The 16,110-nt window shown below is 41.2% G+C and overlaps 2 protein-coding genes across 3 annotated transcripts in view; one reads left to right on the top strand and one right to left on the bottom strand.

Moving 5' to 3' along the window:
• The window catches only part of LRTM1 (leucine rich repeats and transmembrane domains 1), a 50,585-nt gene extending 46,499 nt beyond the window's left edge, over nucleotides 1–4,086 (bottom strand). The window contains 3 exon segments of the mRNA XM_043991655.1: nucleotides 3,468–3,577; nucleotides 3,839–3,936; nucleotides 4,030–4,086. Coding sequence (XP_043847590.1) covers nucleotides 3,468–3,577; nucleotides 3,839–3,936; nucleotides 4,030–4,086 — 265 coding nt within the window.
• CACNA2D3 (calcium voltage-gated channel auxiliary subunit alpha2delta 3) overlaps nucleotides 1–16,110 on the top strand; it is a 1,069,564-nt gene that overhangs the window by 950,804 nt on the left and 102,650 nt on the right. The gene's annotated exons all lie outside the window — the stretch shown is intronic.

The following is a 16,110-nucleotide window of genomic DNA, read 5'->3' as shown; positions in this document are numbered from 1 at the left end:
GATAAGGCCAAATGGTTTCTGCTTAATTTCTAAGTGTGTTTGGAAATGAAGGATGGGGAACCAAAGAAGTGTACAGAGAAAAGGGCTCTAAGTGGACACCTCATCCAGCCTAGTCAGGTTATGCTTGAGGAGATGGAAGAGCAGAGCAAGCTGATGATTGTTCCAAAGTCTTTCAGATAAATCAGTGGCAGATCTGAGACTTCCCATCTCTTGAATTGGTTTCCCCCATGGCAAAGCCTCAAGCAGGTAACAATCTTTGTTTAGAAATCTCTAAATTGTTGGCACTTCCCCAGGATCATGTACTCAGTTTTCTCTTTGGGGGCATCTGAGATGTCCCAGAATACTGTGCTCCAGGATTGGAAGCTGCTCAATGAGGGTGCCTTGGAGGCTTCTTTATGCATAGAGCAAAGAGAAAAGTATCCCCACTGTGTGATTTCAGTCTCAAGGAAGACTTGAATTCCTCAAATGGTCATGCCCAGCTAGTATTTCCTGAAAGGTCACCAATGACCCTTCTATAGAGGAAGTATGGTGCAATGGAAAAGAGCAATGGACCTGTAATAGCCTGAAAACTTGGGTTCAAATGCCAACTCTGCTATTCTCTAATTGTGTGGGTATCAATTAATTACTTCCCACCTATATGGATTTCAGATTCCTCCTGTTCAAAATAAGAGATAAGCTACATTGACTTGTACATTCCTTTCCAATTGTCAATCTGTAATTTACTTCTCAGCCCTCAATATCAATTCTTCCATCTGTGCTGATATCCAAATCTCCATGAAATTTGCAGGGGGGGGCAGGCAACTAAGGATGATTGAAATCATTCTCTAATTGTGTGAACTCAAGGCTCCCTGAGGTTAGGCCAGTGTTCAGAAAGATTTTGCCAAGCAGAAAAAGCTTTGAGTTGTAGTGACTTCCATTAACAGGTAATCATTAGACTGATTACGGAAGGACAAATTTTTGAGCTACAGCAAGTCCTGGAGATCATCTTCTAATTGCAGAAATTACAATATGCATTAAGTGGAGGGTACAAACATCACTTAGGTCACAGATCCTAGAAACATTGAAGGGTGAATTAGGACTTTATTATTCCCAGGGACTTCATTATTTCCAGGGAGACCCAACAGGCCTTTGCCAGTATACCACAGATGGTTATTGTCAAATCTTGCCACTGAGTATCCTATTCTAATCCACAGTCACAGAATCATTGATTTAGAACTGGACAGGATCGTAAAGCCCATCTAGTTCAACCATATGATTTTGCAGATGAGAAAACTGAAGCCCAGAGAGTTTAAGCAAATTTGCCCAAGATCACATAGTGATGAGTAAGTAGCAGTGCTAAGCTTTGAATCCAACACCTCTGAAGCCAAATTGCATTTTCTTTCCACAAGCCACTAGGCTTCCTCGAAACAGTGCTTTCAATGGACTAATTCAGCAAGGCAGTTGTTGGTTAAACCTTTAATAACATTGATACTACTAAGGATAACTGTTATTATCATTGTGTTAGCCCATTTTAATGTTTGCTATTTAATCATTTGAACCAGAAGAAGCCATGGCCCTGGAACCATATAGACAGACCCAGATTGTCATCATTGTATCCTGTTCTTTTGGTCTCACCTGGATTTAATACCCTTCTCCAGTTATACAAATGGTAAACCATCTATATTCCTTCTGTGTGGTAGTCTAATAGCATCAGATGCAGGTAGGAATCCTAGTGACATTGGCCAGCCCCTTCCTCTGTTTCCCTGCTTTGTTTCAAAGCCAAAGTATCCCAGAGGAGTACCTAAGCCATGATATAGATGGTCTGATCTGGACCCCTTTCCAGTCATGTATCTTGTCTGTCTTCCTTCTGATGACTATAGAGAAGAATCTCTGATCTATTCTGCTTTAAGAGGTAGAGTCTAATTCCAGTCCAGCAGCTTGCTGGAGCATTGAGGAGTCAGGATGGCATGTCTTCAAATCTAACCCAAGATATTTACCAAATGAAGATAATAACAGAACCTACTTCAAAGGGTTGTTGTGAGGATTAAATGAGCTAAAACTTGGGAATTGCTTTGCACAATGTCTGGCATGTAATAGGTTCTAAATAAATGCTTGTTCCACCACCTCCACCTTTAAGGAAATCCTTTTCCTTCTCCAATCCTCAACTTTCCCATTTATAAATAAAAAGAAGTAGGGCAAGACTACCTTATAATTTCTCTAAGGTCCAAATGATCCTACTAAATACCTGTGTGATCTTGGATAAATTGCTTACCTTCTCTGGATCTCAGTTTCATTATTGATAAAGAAGAACAGGCTGACTAGATGATATGCAAGGATCATTTAAGGTAAAATAGAATAAGATCTGAGAGCAGATTTTGATAGGGAATGAAAAGAGTGAAGGGAAGGGAGAGAAAATGGGAATACCAAGACCCTTTATAGGAGGAACTTCTGACTCATGAAAAGAAGACAGAAGACAGACTGCCTGCTTCATAATATTGCCTGTTAAAGATCCAGCCATGTTTATAAACCTCTATTTAAAAGAAAGACTTAAAAAAAAGAAGAAAAATAGGAACTGAAGAGGAAGACAAAGGACACAGTAAGTCTTCCATGATCAATGTCTATTTGAAGTTGACTATGGTGACAAATGTCAAACAAATGGATTAGTCAAACAGATTTGCTTCTAGAATGGAAAGTTTTGCAAGGGTAATTTCAAGATCAGGTCACCACCAGCAGAAATTATAGAAAGCTTAACCTCGAGGGACTGAGAGCTCATGATCACTGCAGAGAATGTAGGAAGTATATAGAAAATTGAACTCACACAACAGTTGGCAAAATTTTAGTACCTGTTGAATACTAAACAACACATGAACTGATGGCTACAATTACACATAGGAAGACCATTGTTTTTCAAAAACTAACAGGTAGCAAATCCCGATATTATGAATGTAAACCTCAAAATTCTCTGAAAATATAAACTATACTGCAATCTGAACACTGTCATTGGTATAATTGTTGCCTGGCTTTGTCAGGAAGTAACACTGATACATACACATGTAAGAAACATGTTTTTAATAGCTGTCACCATCCCCAAATACTTATAATCTCCAAACTGCATGGAATGGAAAGTATTCAAAGAGAAGAAAACAAGATGCTGTGGGGAGAGGATAAGGTGGACATCATTCTTGTTGTCTTGTCTCCTCCCAGAGTTGTCTCAAAAAAGCTTTCAGGGAGCCCCCAGAGGGTGAACTCACATGCCAATACTTTTATTCAATTAGAAAAAGCAGTTATTTTATCCATGTTGGCAACTGTCCATAGAACATTTAATTGAAGAGAATAAGAACAAGAGAGTGACTTGTCCTGGGATCATTTCTGTATGAATCTCCTCAAAAAGATGATCATGAGGCACATCCATGTAATGCTTTAAGCAAAGTGCTTTACAAACATGATCTCACTGAAGCCTTCCCATCAGTATTCCATAAAGCTCAAACCTGTTAAGCCTGTGGTTGGCTCTCTTGGCCCTTTGCCAGCTTTAGTTTCCTCTTGTGCCCTTCTGCTGTTGGGGTAACATACCACATCCTTCTCTGGAGTTGAAGAGTACCTTTAAATGGGTACAGTGCAGTGGACCCTCACAGGGACCCACACCAGCTAGCCACCATTCTTCAGAGACCTGCAACACCATTCTCTGCTACTGTGTGAGCAAGGCAGAGAAATAAAAGTGGCTGTCCTATGGATCTGGATTCCTCAACCAGCTCCAGAGTTCCCAATAAGAAAATCAGGTGTCCCAGAGTGCTTTGAGGGAAACAACAATGGATAGTTGAAGATAGCTTTTCCATCTCCAAAATCTGTCTAATGAAATTACCTGAGAGAACCAATATGATGAAGTTGGTTGTTGGATAGTTTCTGTAACCTCCTCTCTCCATGGGATCTCATAGAAGCTACAGGGCTTTTGCTTTTAGACTATTAAAAAAGTGGAAGAGACTTAATTACACCAGAGATGTTTCTCTCCCCCTTGCACTGAGGTTTCTTTACTCCCCCCACTCTTTCCCCTACACATTCAGAACAGCCATGTGTTCGGCATCTCAGCAGGACTACATGGCCCATGGCCATTGCAGCCGCACACATCTGCCACCCAGGTGTTTGATTCAGAATTAAGTTTCAGAATGGCCAGGGGGTAGCCATGCCTGGTGGTGGGCCAGCGATATGCTGTCTGAATTTGACATATGTAGCTGGTCAAGCCACTACTGCCACCATGTCAGTAACCCCCAAAGTTAGGCAACTGGCTGGACAGCACTGAAGAACTGGGTGACCATAACAATCAGCCTCATCACACACACACACACACACACAGAGACTTGAACAAAGAAAATATGAATTACTCTATTGTCTGTATACTGACTCTAAATGTAAAGTAAAATGAAGAATGGAGGCAGCAGTGTGAGGGATGAATGAGAAGAGGGAGTGAATAGATATAAGACTATCCAGCAGGGGGTTGTTACAGCAGTATAGCAGGTGTTAGTAATAGGGGGATGGCAGGAGGAAGAGAGCAAACGGAATAGATGTAAGAAATACTGCCTCAGTGGAATTAATGAGTTATGTTCATTGATTGAATAAATGAATGAAAATTGCATTCACCACAAAGAGCTCTGGATCAGGAGCCATGCTGAACCCTAGAAAAACAAATATGGAAACAAACTCTAGATGCTTACATTCTAATGAGGGAAATTGCATTTTAGGGGAGTCACATTTTGGGAAGGGCTTGAGTGTCAGAGAAGTCAAGAGGATAGTGAGTGAAATCATAGGTGAGTCAAATAACACAACAACCCTTGAAAAATAAAGTTCCCAGAATATGACATGACTTGGTGGTGCTGGTGGCAGTGGTGGTGGTAGCAGCAGTAGCAGCAGTAACAATATTTATGTTTATGTTCTCTTCTCTGTTCTTCACAACCCTATAGCGTAAGTGCTATTATTATAATTACCACCATATCAAAGAGAAGGAGCTGATTCTGAATTGGAGGTAAAATTACCTACCCAGAGTCCCATAGCTAATCTGAAGCAGGATATGAACTCAGGTCTTCTTGACTCCAGGTGCAAACTTCCATCCACTTTCCCACCTGGATATCTTAGATATATCAGACTCTTGCAAATCAGGGAATTCTATAGCTGGTATCACACCTATTCCAAGACATGGTCTCTGGAACTTCAGTTTGGAGACTATATGAGCAAAAGAGTGAATGACAAGAGGATGGCTTTGGATAGAGAGAACTTCCATCAAACTGAGTCAGAGTTTATTGGAGGGAAACGACAGTGTCAACTATTATACCAAGGCATAAAAAACAGAGCAGTGAAATGGTAGAGAAATTGAGATGGCAGAGAGAAGGGCAGCCCCTAGGAAGGAGGAAACACTCTGGTACTGTACACAATGGAATTGAACTGATACTAGAACAAGGTGTTGAAGATACCACAAGGGAAAGTGGAGCTTGAGAAAAGGGTCAGGGCTAGAAGTATAGTTGTGTAAGATATCAGCAAAAATGTGGTGTTTGGAAGAATGCATGTCAATGAGATTACCAAAGGGGAGAGTAGAGATAGAGAGAAGAGGGTCAAGGAAAGGGATCTTCTCCATCTCCATAATTATGATGGTGAGAAGAGGATGAAAAGCCAGAAAAAAGAGAGGGAGAGAAAATGTGTGAATCAAGAAGTATGAGGAGGATGAGAGGAGGAGTGTCTCCAAAGTCAGTGATGCAGGAGACTCCATTACGAAGGGTGGTCAGCAGGATGAAATGCTGTAACAATATTAAAGAACATGAATACTGATCACGTTACAGTTCAGCAGACACTTTTAGGAGAATGGTAGTGATAGCAGCCAGATTTCAAGGATTTTAAGAGGTAGTTCAGAAGTGAAAATCCAGTTGTGGATATGGTATAGTTCCAAGAGTTGGGTAGTATAAGGTGTGACTATTCCAGTGTGTGAGTTCCCTGCTTGGTAAAGATGATGCTTTTGAGTAAGTTGAAGAATTGTGTGCTTGACTGAAGTCCTGGGGGCATTATCAACATGGTTAATGGAATGGCCAAAGATGATGATAGGTGAAAATTTGGAAAGGAAGTCCCTGAACTAGTCATATATCAATGAAAAAAGTGGGGAAAGTGACTCAGTATTCAGAAGTTGACAACACTAAGGATGGGGATAAGGGAAACTGAAGTCCAGTTAAACAATTTGGCAAAGGTCATGCAGATAGTCACAGACTGAAAGAGGCAAGATATAAAGCCCAGATTATTGAGTCCAATATCAATGGTCTTTAAATTTTGAGATGCTCTTTCAAGAAGAGTTGTTGAGCCAGGATCCCTTCAAAGATTCAAAGAAACATGACATCTCTGTGTTGAGAAGGACCTTAGAGAATTTCTAGTACCACTTTTCCTTTAATGAAAGTCCTGACAAGTGATCATTCAGCCTTTGATCGAAGACCTCTCATGATTGAGAAGCTATCTCTTTCATGGCAGCCCATGCCACTCTTAGTGAATGCGAAAATTGTTAGTAAGTTTTCTTTAAGCCCAAACTAAATCTTTTTCTTTGTAATTAGGTTCCATCCTCCAGAACCAATCACATTGAGTCCCTCTCTCTCTCTTCCTCACATATGATGCTCCATTGTTGCTCTCCTTGCCTTTACACTGGAATACACTCCCTCCTCAACTCCACCTCATAGCATCTGTCTTCCTTAAAGATTCAAGTCAGGTACTATCTTTTGCATGAAGTCTTTCCTGATTTCCCCCAACTGCTATTGCACTTCCTCCCAAATTACCTTGTATTGAACTAATACCTACCTACCTACACATACATACATATATGTGTATATTTCTATTTGTTTACTTTCAATTTGTGCGGATTGCATTTCTATATGTTCTTGTTGAACACCCATTTGAATTGCAGTTCTTTGCAGGTTAAGTATTGATCTATTCTTTGTACTTCTAGCCCCAGAACCTGGCACAGTGCCCAGTACATACTATGTGCTTGATAAAGACTTGTTCATTGAATGATTTATACAACATGGCTTTTCAAATCTTAGAAAACAACTATGCTGTCTTTTGTATTCAATGCTAAATGTTCCCATTTTCTTTAGTTGGTCCTTATATCACTTGATCTCAAGGTCCATCACCATATTCATCCTCTACATGCCTTTACTGCACATTTCTCGACTCTTCAATGTCCTTCCTAATTTCTTTCACCTGTAACTTAACATAACCGAGCAATCTAAGTGTGATCTGATGATGGCACAGTACAGTGGGACTATCATCTTCTTGGTCCTGAACATAGCCCCTCTCTTGATGCAGCCTGAAATCAGACCAATTCTGGGACTTCCATATTTCACTATTGATGCATGTTGAGCTTGCAAGCTCCTAAAGCCTGTGCATTTTTCAAATGTACTTCTGTCTAGCCATGAAACTTCCTTTGTGTGCTTATGAAATTAATTTTTGAGCCCAAGTAGGAGACTGTAAATTTAATCTTCTTAACTTTCATTTCACTAGATTAGGTCTGATGTTCAGCTCTGCCAAGGTCTTTTTTGCATCCTAACACTTAAACAATGCATAACTTATCCCTCCAAGTTTTTGTCATCTTCAAATTCGATAAATATGGCTTTATCCAAGCCATCAATAAAAATATTAAACAGATAGCAGATCCCATGGGAATTTCATTGTATGTACCTCCTTCCAAAGTAACACTAAACTAGTAATAACTCCATTAAGTTTAGACATACAACCTATAACAAATACACCTATGGTATTATTTTTATTATATTCTGCTCGATATGTCTCCACCTTTAACAGCAAAGTAGCATTTGATATCATGTCAAATGCTTTGCTAAAAATCTACACAAACTCTATCTCCAGTATTCCCCATATCTATTTGTCTTATAACCCTGTCAAAAAAGGAAATTAGCTTATCTGGCAAATGTGTTCTTGATGAAACTATGGTCATTCTTTGTAATCATTGCTTCTTTTCCCACTGTTCATTAAATAATCTCTTCCAAAATAGATTTCAGAATTTTGCCAGAAATCCAAGTCCAGATTCATAGCCAGAGTTTCGAAACTTAATCCTTTATCCTTTTCAGAAAATTTTGATGGAATTTGTCCTCCAAACCTATGCCCCCTTACCCCTACCCCTTTTATCATGGGGATAAACTTAGAAATTGCATCCAGCAGGTTTGGTTCGTGCCTTGGGGTGCCTAGTCATTTGACCTGATCAAGATCAGGAAGATATTTTCTTACTATATCTTTACTTATCTTGAGCATAAATTGCCAATGAAACATTTTTCTTCCACCCATACTAGTCCCCAAATTGTTGTTCTTGGAAAGCAAAAAAGAACCAGATGATATGGCCTCCCTATGGGCCAATATTACCTTCTGAAAAAGGGGTAGCCATCTGGAGCCCTATTCTTGTCATACACCTAAATCCCACTAAGTTTTAATGACACCTATGAGGCCATGTTTATCTCTTGCTTTATGATTTCTGATTCACCTTGCTCATTTTACTGTGTGGATCTGTGTGTGCATGTGTGTGTGTGTGAAGCCCTGGACTTTATTGCTGGATATTTACTCAGATTTAGTTTTGTGAAGTTCTGGGCTTCTTTGACACCATTCTTTTTTTTTTTTTTTCTTTTTTTTTTTGCCAGGCAATGAGGGTTAAGTGACTTGCCCAGGGTCACACAGCTAGTAAGTGTCAAGTGTCTGAGGCCGAATTTGAACTCAGGTCTTCCTGAATCCAGGGCGGGTGCTTTATCCACTGTGCCACCTAGCTGCCCCCTCTACCACCATTCTTACTACATTGCAGTTACTTTCATTGAATATAGCTGAATCGATCATAGCTACTTTCCTCCCCTCCCCTCCCCTCCCCTCCCCTCCCCTCCCCTCCCCTCCCCTCCCTCCCCTCCCCTTCCCTCCCCTCCCCTCCCCTTCCCTCCCCTCCCCTTCCCTTCCCTTCCCTCCCCTCCCCTTCCCTTCCCTCCCCTTCCCTTCCCTTCCCTCCCCTTCCCTCCCCTTCCCTCCCCTTCCCTCCCCTCCCCTCCCCTCCCCTCCCCTCCCCTTCCCTCCCCTCCCCTCCCCTCCCCTTCCCTTCCCTCCCCTTCCCTTCCCTTCCCTTCCCTTCCCTTCCCTTCCCTTCCCGTCCCTTCCCTTCCCTTCCCTTCCCTTCCCTTCCCTTCCCTTCCCTTCCCTTCCCTTCCCTTCCCTTCCCTTCCCTTCCCTTCCCTTCCCTTCCCTTCCCTTCCCTTCCCTTCCCTTCCCTTCCCTTCCCTTCCCTTCCCTTCCCTTCCCTTCCCTTCCCTTCCCTTCCCTTCCCTTCCCTTCCCTTCCCTTCCCTTCCCTTCCCTTCCCTTCCCTTCCCTTCCCTTCCCTTCCCTTCCCTTCCCTTCCCTTCCCTTCCCTTCCCTTCCCTTCCCTTCCCTTCCCTTCCCTTCCCTTCCCTTCCCTTCCCTTCCCTTCCCTTCCCTTCCCTTCCCTTCCCTTCCCTTCCCTTCCCTTCCCTTCCCTTCCCTTCCCTTCCCTTCCCTTCCCTTCCCTTCCCTTCCCTTCCCTTCCCTTCCCTTCCCTTCCCTTCCCTTCCCTTCCCTTCCCTTCCCTTCCCTTCCCTTCCCTTCCCTTCCCTTCCCTTCCCTTCCCTTCCCTTCCCTTCCCTTCCCTTCCCTTCCCTTCCCTTCCCTTCCCTTCCCTTCCCTTCCCTTCCCTTCCCTTCCCTTCCCTTCCCTTCCCTTCCCTTCCCTTCCCTTCCCTTCCCTTCCCTTCCCTTCCCTTCCCTTCCCTTCCCTTCCCTTCCCTTCCCTTCCCTTCCCTTCCCTTCCCTTCCCTTCCCTTCCCTTCCCTTCCCTTCCCTTCCCTTCCCTTCCCTTCCCTTCCCTTCCCTTCCCTTCCCTTCCCTTCCCTTCCCTTCCCTTCCCTTCCCTTCCCTTCCCTTCCCTTCCCTTCCCTTCCCTTCCCTTCCCTTCCCTTCCCTTCCCTTCCCTTCCCTTCCCTTCCCTTCCCTTCCCTTCCCTTCCCTTCCCTTCCCTTCCCTTCCCTTCCCTTCCCTTCCCTTCCCTTCCCTTCCCTTCCCTTCCCTTCCCTTCCTTCTCTCAGTCTCTCTGTCTCTTTCAAAGCCCCCTTTGATTTGAGTTAGAAGATTCCAGACAAATCCTACTCAGAAATCCATTACTCAAAATGTTTAAGGTATTTTTGACTTTGCAAAAATATAATGTCTGATATACTCCCTGTACTTCTGAATTTTCTTTTTGTTGTTTTTGTTTGTGTGGGGCAATGAGGGTTAAGTGACTTGCCCACAGTCACACAGTGAGTAAGCATCAAGTGTCTGTGTCTGAATTTGAACTCAGTTCCTTCTGAATCCAGGACCAGTGCTTTATCCACTGTACCACCTAGCTGCCCCTACTGTATTTCTGTTTTAAAGATGCTTTTTTTTCCCCATCAGTATCTCTGTATGAGAACTGATGAGGTGACCAGTGGACCCTAGAGGAGAACATTTCATGAACCAATCCTAGAGAGTATCAAATGAGATTGAAATGTCCCTGCCTTTCTTATAGTAGGTACCAGCCACGTTACCCAGACAACGAGATGGAATGGATGTTTGTAAGAAGGACTGCAGGAGCTTCCTTCCTCGACTTCTCAGTGAAGTGTTGTCAGTGATGGTGGTTCACTACATTGCAATCCTTTATCTGAGAGGGGATGAACTAAATGCTTCATTTTGGCTACATTTCTCTGTGACCCCCATGACAAACTAGAGAATTTGTACTCATTTCCATAGTTAGTTTTAACCTCTCATTTCTCCAGCCCTAGAGACTGACAAAGTGGCCAAAAGAGCTGGGGAAACTCAGCTTTTTCTCAATTTATTGAATCTTGGTTGACAGCCAATACAGTTAATCCATGGGCCAAAGTGAATCTTGTTTTTGGATTAAGTGGAGGAGGTTATCCACATAAAGTAAAGGAACCTGGACTGAGAACTACCTCACTCTGATTGGAAACAGCCTGAATGATGCAAACTAGGACCGACAAATTAAATCTGCCTGAGTCCCCACAGATTGCTTGAGGGCTTGGACATATTTCTGATCCCCATTATATAGTGTCCTGTAGGAAAACAGGGACCTGATCCAGCCTTACTTTCTCAGTCTTTTATTGCTGCTGCTATTGTTGTTGGGGTTTTCTTGGCAAAGATACTGAGTGGTTTGCCATTTTCTTCTCCAACAGATGAGGAAACAAAGGTAGAGTTAAGTGACTAGCCCAGGGTCATACAGCTAGTAAGTGTCTAACACTATATTTGAACTCCGGGAGATAAGTGTTCTTGACTCCAAGCCCAGCTCTCTATGCCTTATGGCACCACCTAGCTGACCCCTTTATATTTCAAGCCATGACCAAGGTTTCCCTGAATATGCAAACTCAATAGTAGGTCAGAAAAGAGCTATGATTTCCTTTAGTTTCTTCCTTTTGTGTCTTCTGTCTAGTAAAATGGAAATATCTTGAGGGCAGGGGCTATGTGTGTGAGTCTGTGTGTGTGTCTTTCTGTATATATGTATATATGTATGTATGTGTCTTTGTATCCTCAGCATCTGACATATAGTAAAGGCATAATGAAGATTTCTCAGATTGTTGCATGCCTGAGATAATTATTAGAAGGAAGTTACATTTCCTCAGAACAACAACAAAAATATGACAGTGGATATCAGAGACTTCCACACATCTTGGGTGGCAGGGGTAAACCAACCTGGGATGAAAAATAGGACCAGAGTCATCTAATTTGTGAATTAGCCAGTCAGCCATGGATACTTGGGAGTTGTCTGGAATAAAATCATTAATGAGGAGTTATCGTGCTGGGCATTTAATGGGGTCACTCTGTTACAAACAATAACATATTGGGAATTTTTTTCTCCCCAAAATTTTACTCTGCTTTCTTTGGTAACCATTACTTATAGAAGAAGTCCTAAAAGAAATGATTAATGTGGGAACTATAATTTTGAAACTTATAGCCTTCTTAATGGATAGCTATGTCATACAACTTCGGTCAAAATATAAAAACAAAATAAAAAGAGCTTGCAGTTGAAACATTCATTTTTACCTTCTGTGATATTGAAGGGCTTGGAATTTACTCTAAACATATAATGATATTAAAACCCTTTTAGTAGTATGTGATTTGAATGGTTCTGTCACTGTGAGATGGTCTGACCAAGCAATGCCCTGGGCTCCTTCCAATGACCTTGAAAAGCCTGGGGAATATAGACTCCTTGAGATGAGATCTGGAGAAATGCTTTAGAGTTTCCTCAGGGTTTGAGGAAGGGGGGGGGGAGAAGGGGTGGGCAGAAAATTATTATTCCATCCCCTAGTTCCTCGATTTCTTTTGAGCATTGAGATTCAGTCCGATTGTTCAAACCCCAAATGTGGGAGACAGCTGGAACTGTCATTTATTATACTTCACCTATAGGTGACCGCTTTGGAATAGACAGGGCAGGGAAAGTGAGCCAGGCAGGCACCAAGTTAGGCCTACAAGGCCAGCCAGCAGTAGCCAGCATGGTTGCTGATTAAAATAGACCCATGATGCTTCAAAGAAACTTTTCTGCTATTGCCTTGCCATCAAGTGATAATGGGAGCTATGTTTTCTCTCCTCATCTTTCACCACTGAAATATATCACACAACTCTTTGTTATTGAAAAGCATGTAAAAGAAAGATTACCCATGGTACCTCAGGGAATACTTCAGAAGTGAAATATGTAATCTGTTAGGGGTTATATTTAAAAGTCCCCCCTTTTTATCACTGCATTTCCTCACCCCACATAAGCTAAAATATGAACTACATTTGTGCTGCTGTTACATTTTTTATTGCTGAAATAATATTGTACCTGGGAGATTAATGTCCCAGCTTTACCAAGATTAAAATAACCAAATAGCGCTTTGATTTGATGATTCCCCCCACCCCCAAAAAATAGTTGTTTCTGATCTTTCCTCCTCCCTTACAATCTTTGAAGAAAACATTACAATTTGCCAGCCTGACACTGAAGAAAACAGAAAGACAGCTGCCTTGTTTCTCTCATCTTCATGGGGATACTATGTTCTAAGTTTTGCCGAAATTAGTCCCAGGATTTCAATTGTCTTTTTCATCCAACATTCCATCGTGCAATTCATTAAAGTCTTCAGATGAAATGTTTAACAGATGAGTTATGTCATAAGTCACATTATGGTTTTAAATTGTTACTCACATGGTAACCCATTTATACTGGACATTAGTGGCTCTCTGGGATCCTTTCCCTGTTTGTCTTAAAGAAGGTTAGATTTCTTTCTTTTTCTCAACATACCCGAACAACCTACTTATTTTTAAAGGCCTGCTTAGATGTAAAATATTTCAATCAAATGACATTTGGACACATGGTTGGTTCCATGTACAATTAAACCCTTCAGCAAACAAACAAGAAGCAAACATTTAAACAAATGTTACATGGATGACTGCTATTATAGTTGACCCTTGTTGGTATCCAAATGTGCCTAGTTTTATTATAATCCTTGGTGCTATCAGTCTCCTCTCTTTGAATCAAAGATTGTTGTGGTGTAGAAAGTTAATTGGACATTCAGGACTACAGAAACTGTTTCTCATTGTGTGTTGGCAAAAGGGGTTGGGGACAGAGCGTTAGCTATTAACAGGGTGCTAAGCTATTCCAAATAGCTGCTCGCCTCAGCAAATATGATTGAGTGATAGGACAATGGCCTGTAGCAAAGGACACTGGTTTTCTTTGTTTGGCTCCTTATGAATGATGGGGGTGGGAGGGAGAAAGAATAAACTCTCAAAATAATTTGTGGGCTGGAGGATTTACAAAGTTATAAAGCTTCCTGGTTTTTCACATTGTAGCAGCACATTGTAACAATGTATGTAGGGCAAGAATAGAAGCACCTTATGGGTGAGAACAATTTGTTTTTTGTTTTTGAGTTATCAACCCCTTCCACACACTTGGTACTTAAAGTATATGCACTTTTTCATTAAGTTGATTTCAATTTGTGTCAACTTAGACACCTTCCCCATTTCTACTAATGTTCTGCTTCATAATGGAGGGATAGCTTCACTATGGGACTCACTTTAATCATTGTCTCATTGTTAGTGGGCACACCCTCTTGAAATTTCCTTATATGTATTTATGATCTCTTATCTGTATTCATGTTACATATAACCCCTCTCCCTCCCAAGTAGACTGTAAGCTCCTTGGGGGCAGGGAGAGTCTCCTTTTGGTGCATGGGTACCCAGCATCTAGCAAGGTATCTGACACAAAGAGTACACTAAATAGATGTCTGTTGAGTCTAATTGAGTTGCTTGTCTGAATGGCAGATCTATGTCCCTTCTTTTCCTTTAGTGGTAGTAAGGTGTACATTAATAAATTTCAGTAATTCTACTTGCTTCTGGCCTGCCATCTTTTTTTTTTAAGTAAAAATTTTATTGAGATCTTTTGTCTTTACATTGCTTAATTTCCCCCCATATTCTTTCCCCTTTCCCTCCTTAAGAGCCATCCTATATACCAAAAATTTTTTTGAAAAAAAGAAAAAGAGGAAAAAAATCAGAAAACTATCAATAAATCAAAATAAAATCTAACAATATACAAAATAATCAATGCCCATAGAACATTCCATTCTTTTCTCTCTCCCCTTCCCCCATTTCAGTTGATTATAAAGGAAAACTGTTGGATGGGTAGTTAGGTAAGTGAGGTGGAGTAAATATTTGCAAAAATTCTCTTGTCTACCTAGGCTTTTACATGAAGCCTTGTCTGATATAAAAATATTATTTTGTATGTATTTTGTATACAGACTTCTCATAGTTTGTGGGTGTCTAAGCTTGCCAGTTAATTCAGAACCTCTGACCAGCTTTATGTCAAAAGTACTTGCAGGAAGTAGCTTTCTGGCCTTTGATCTCTCTCGTTAGGTGGTAATTGATCTCCCTTAACCCAATCATCCAGCTCACATGTCTGTTGTGTTCTTTTCCCCACAAAACCTATCTGTCCTTGTGACAATACAGAAACAGAAAAGAAAGTTACATGGTAACTTGCATTAACATCCATTTCCATGAAATCATGAATTTCCATGAATCTCTGAATTGGAAGGGATAGACCTCAGAGGACAGTTAGTTCAACACATGCTCCTCAGAACTTCCTCAACCAGTGGACATTGATTTCTAAGTCATGGCCATTCCAATCAGAATTGGAAGGATTTTTTTTTTTTATCTCCACCTAACTTTCTTTTTTTGTTGTTGTTGTTGCTTCAAGCAACGAACATTTATTTTATTCTTTCCAGTTACATGTAAGGGTAGTTTTCAATATTCATCTGTATAAGATTTAGAGTTCCAAATTTTTCTCCCTCCCTCCCTCCCTTTCCTCCTCCCTCAACAAAATCATAACCAGTTTATATATGTACAGTCCACAAGTGCTCTTTTTATCAGTTCTTTCTAAGGGGGTGGACAGTAAGCTTCCTCATTAGTTCCTTGGGATTTTCTTGGATCATTGCATTGCTGAGAATAGTTGTCATTCACAATTGCTCATTGAACAATATTTCTGTCACTATGCACAATGTCCTCCCAGCTCTGCTCACTTCACTATACATCAATGTTCATTAGTCTTTCCAGGTTTTTTGGGGATCATCCTGTTTGTCATTTCCTGGAGCACAAGACCATTCCACTACAATCAAAGAACACAGCTTTTTCCATCATTCCTCAATTGATGGACATTCCCCTGATTCTCAATTCTTAGCCTGTACAAAGAGTTGCTATAAATATTATTTTATACAATTTTCCCCCCTTTTCCTCTTTTTCATGATTACTATTCTTAACTGTTTCCCTTCCATCCTATTCCCTTCCCCATGATATTTATTCTATTATCCATCTTCTTTCATCCTATCACTCTTCAAAAGGAATTTGCTTGTCTGTCCCTTCCCCCACTCTGCCCTTCCTTCTTTTGCCCTTCTCTCTTTATCCCCTTCCCCTCCTATTTTTCCTGCAGGGTTAGGAAGATTACTCTACCCAATCGAGTGTGTACATTATTCCTTCCTTGAGCCGATTCTAATGGGATTGAGGTCTTTGAGCCAATTCTGATGAATGTTAGGCTCATTCTGGCCTGCCATCTTACCTAGACTTAAAGA

This window comes from Dromiciops gliroides, chromosome 1, assembly GCF_019393635.1.
Source record: "Dromiciops gliroides isolate mDroGli1 chromosome 1, mDroGli1.pri, whole genome shotgun sequence".
NCBI lineage: Eukaryota > Metazoa > Chordata > Mammalia > Microbiotheria > Microbiotheriidae > Dromiciops > Dromiciops gliroides.
Note: the sequence above shows the minus strand (reverse complement) of the source record. Positions and strands in the feature narration are given on the sequence as shown.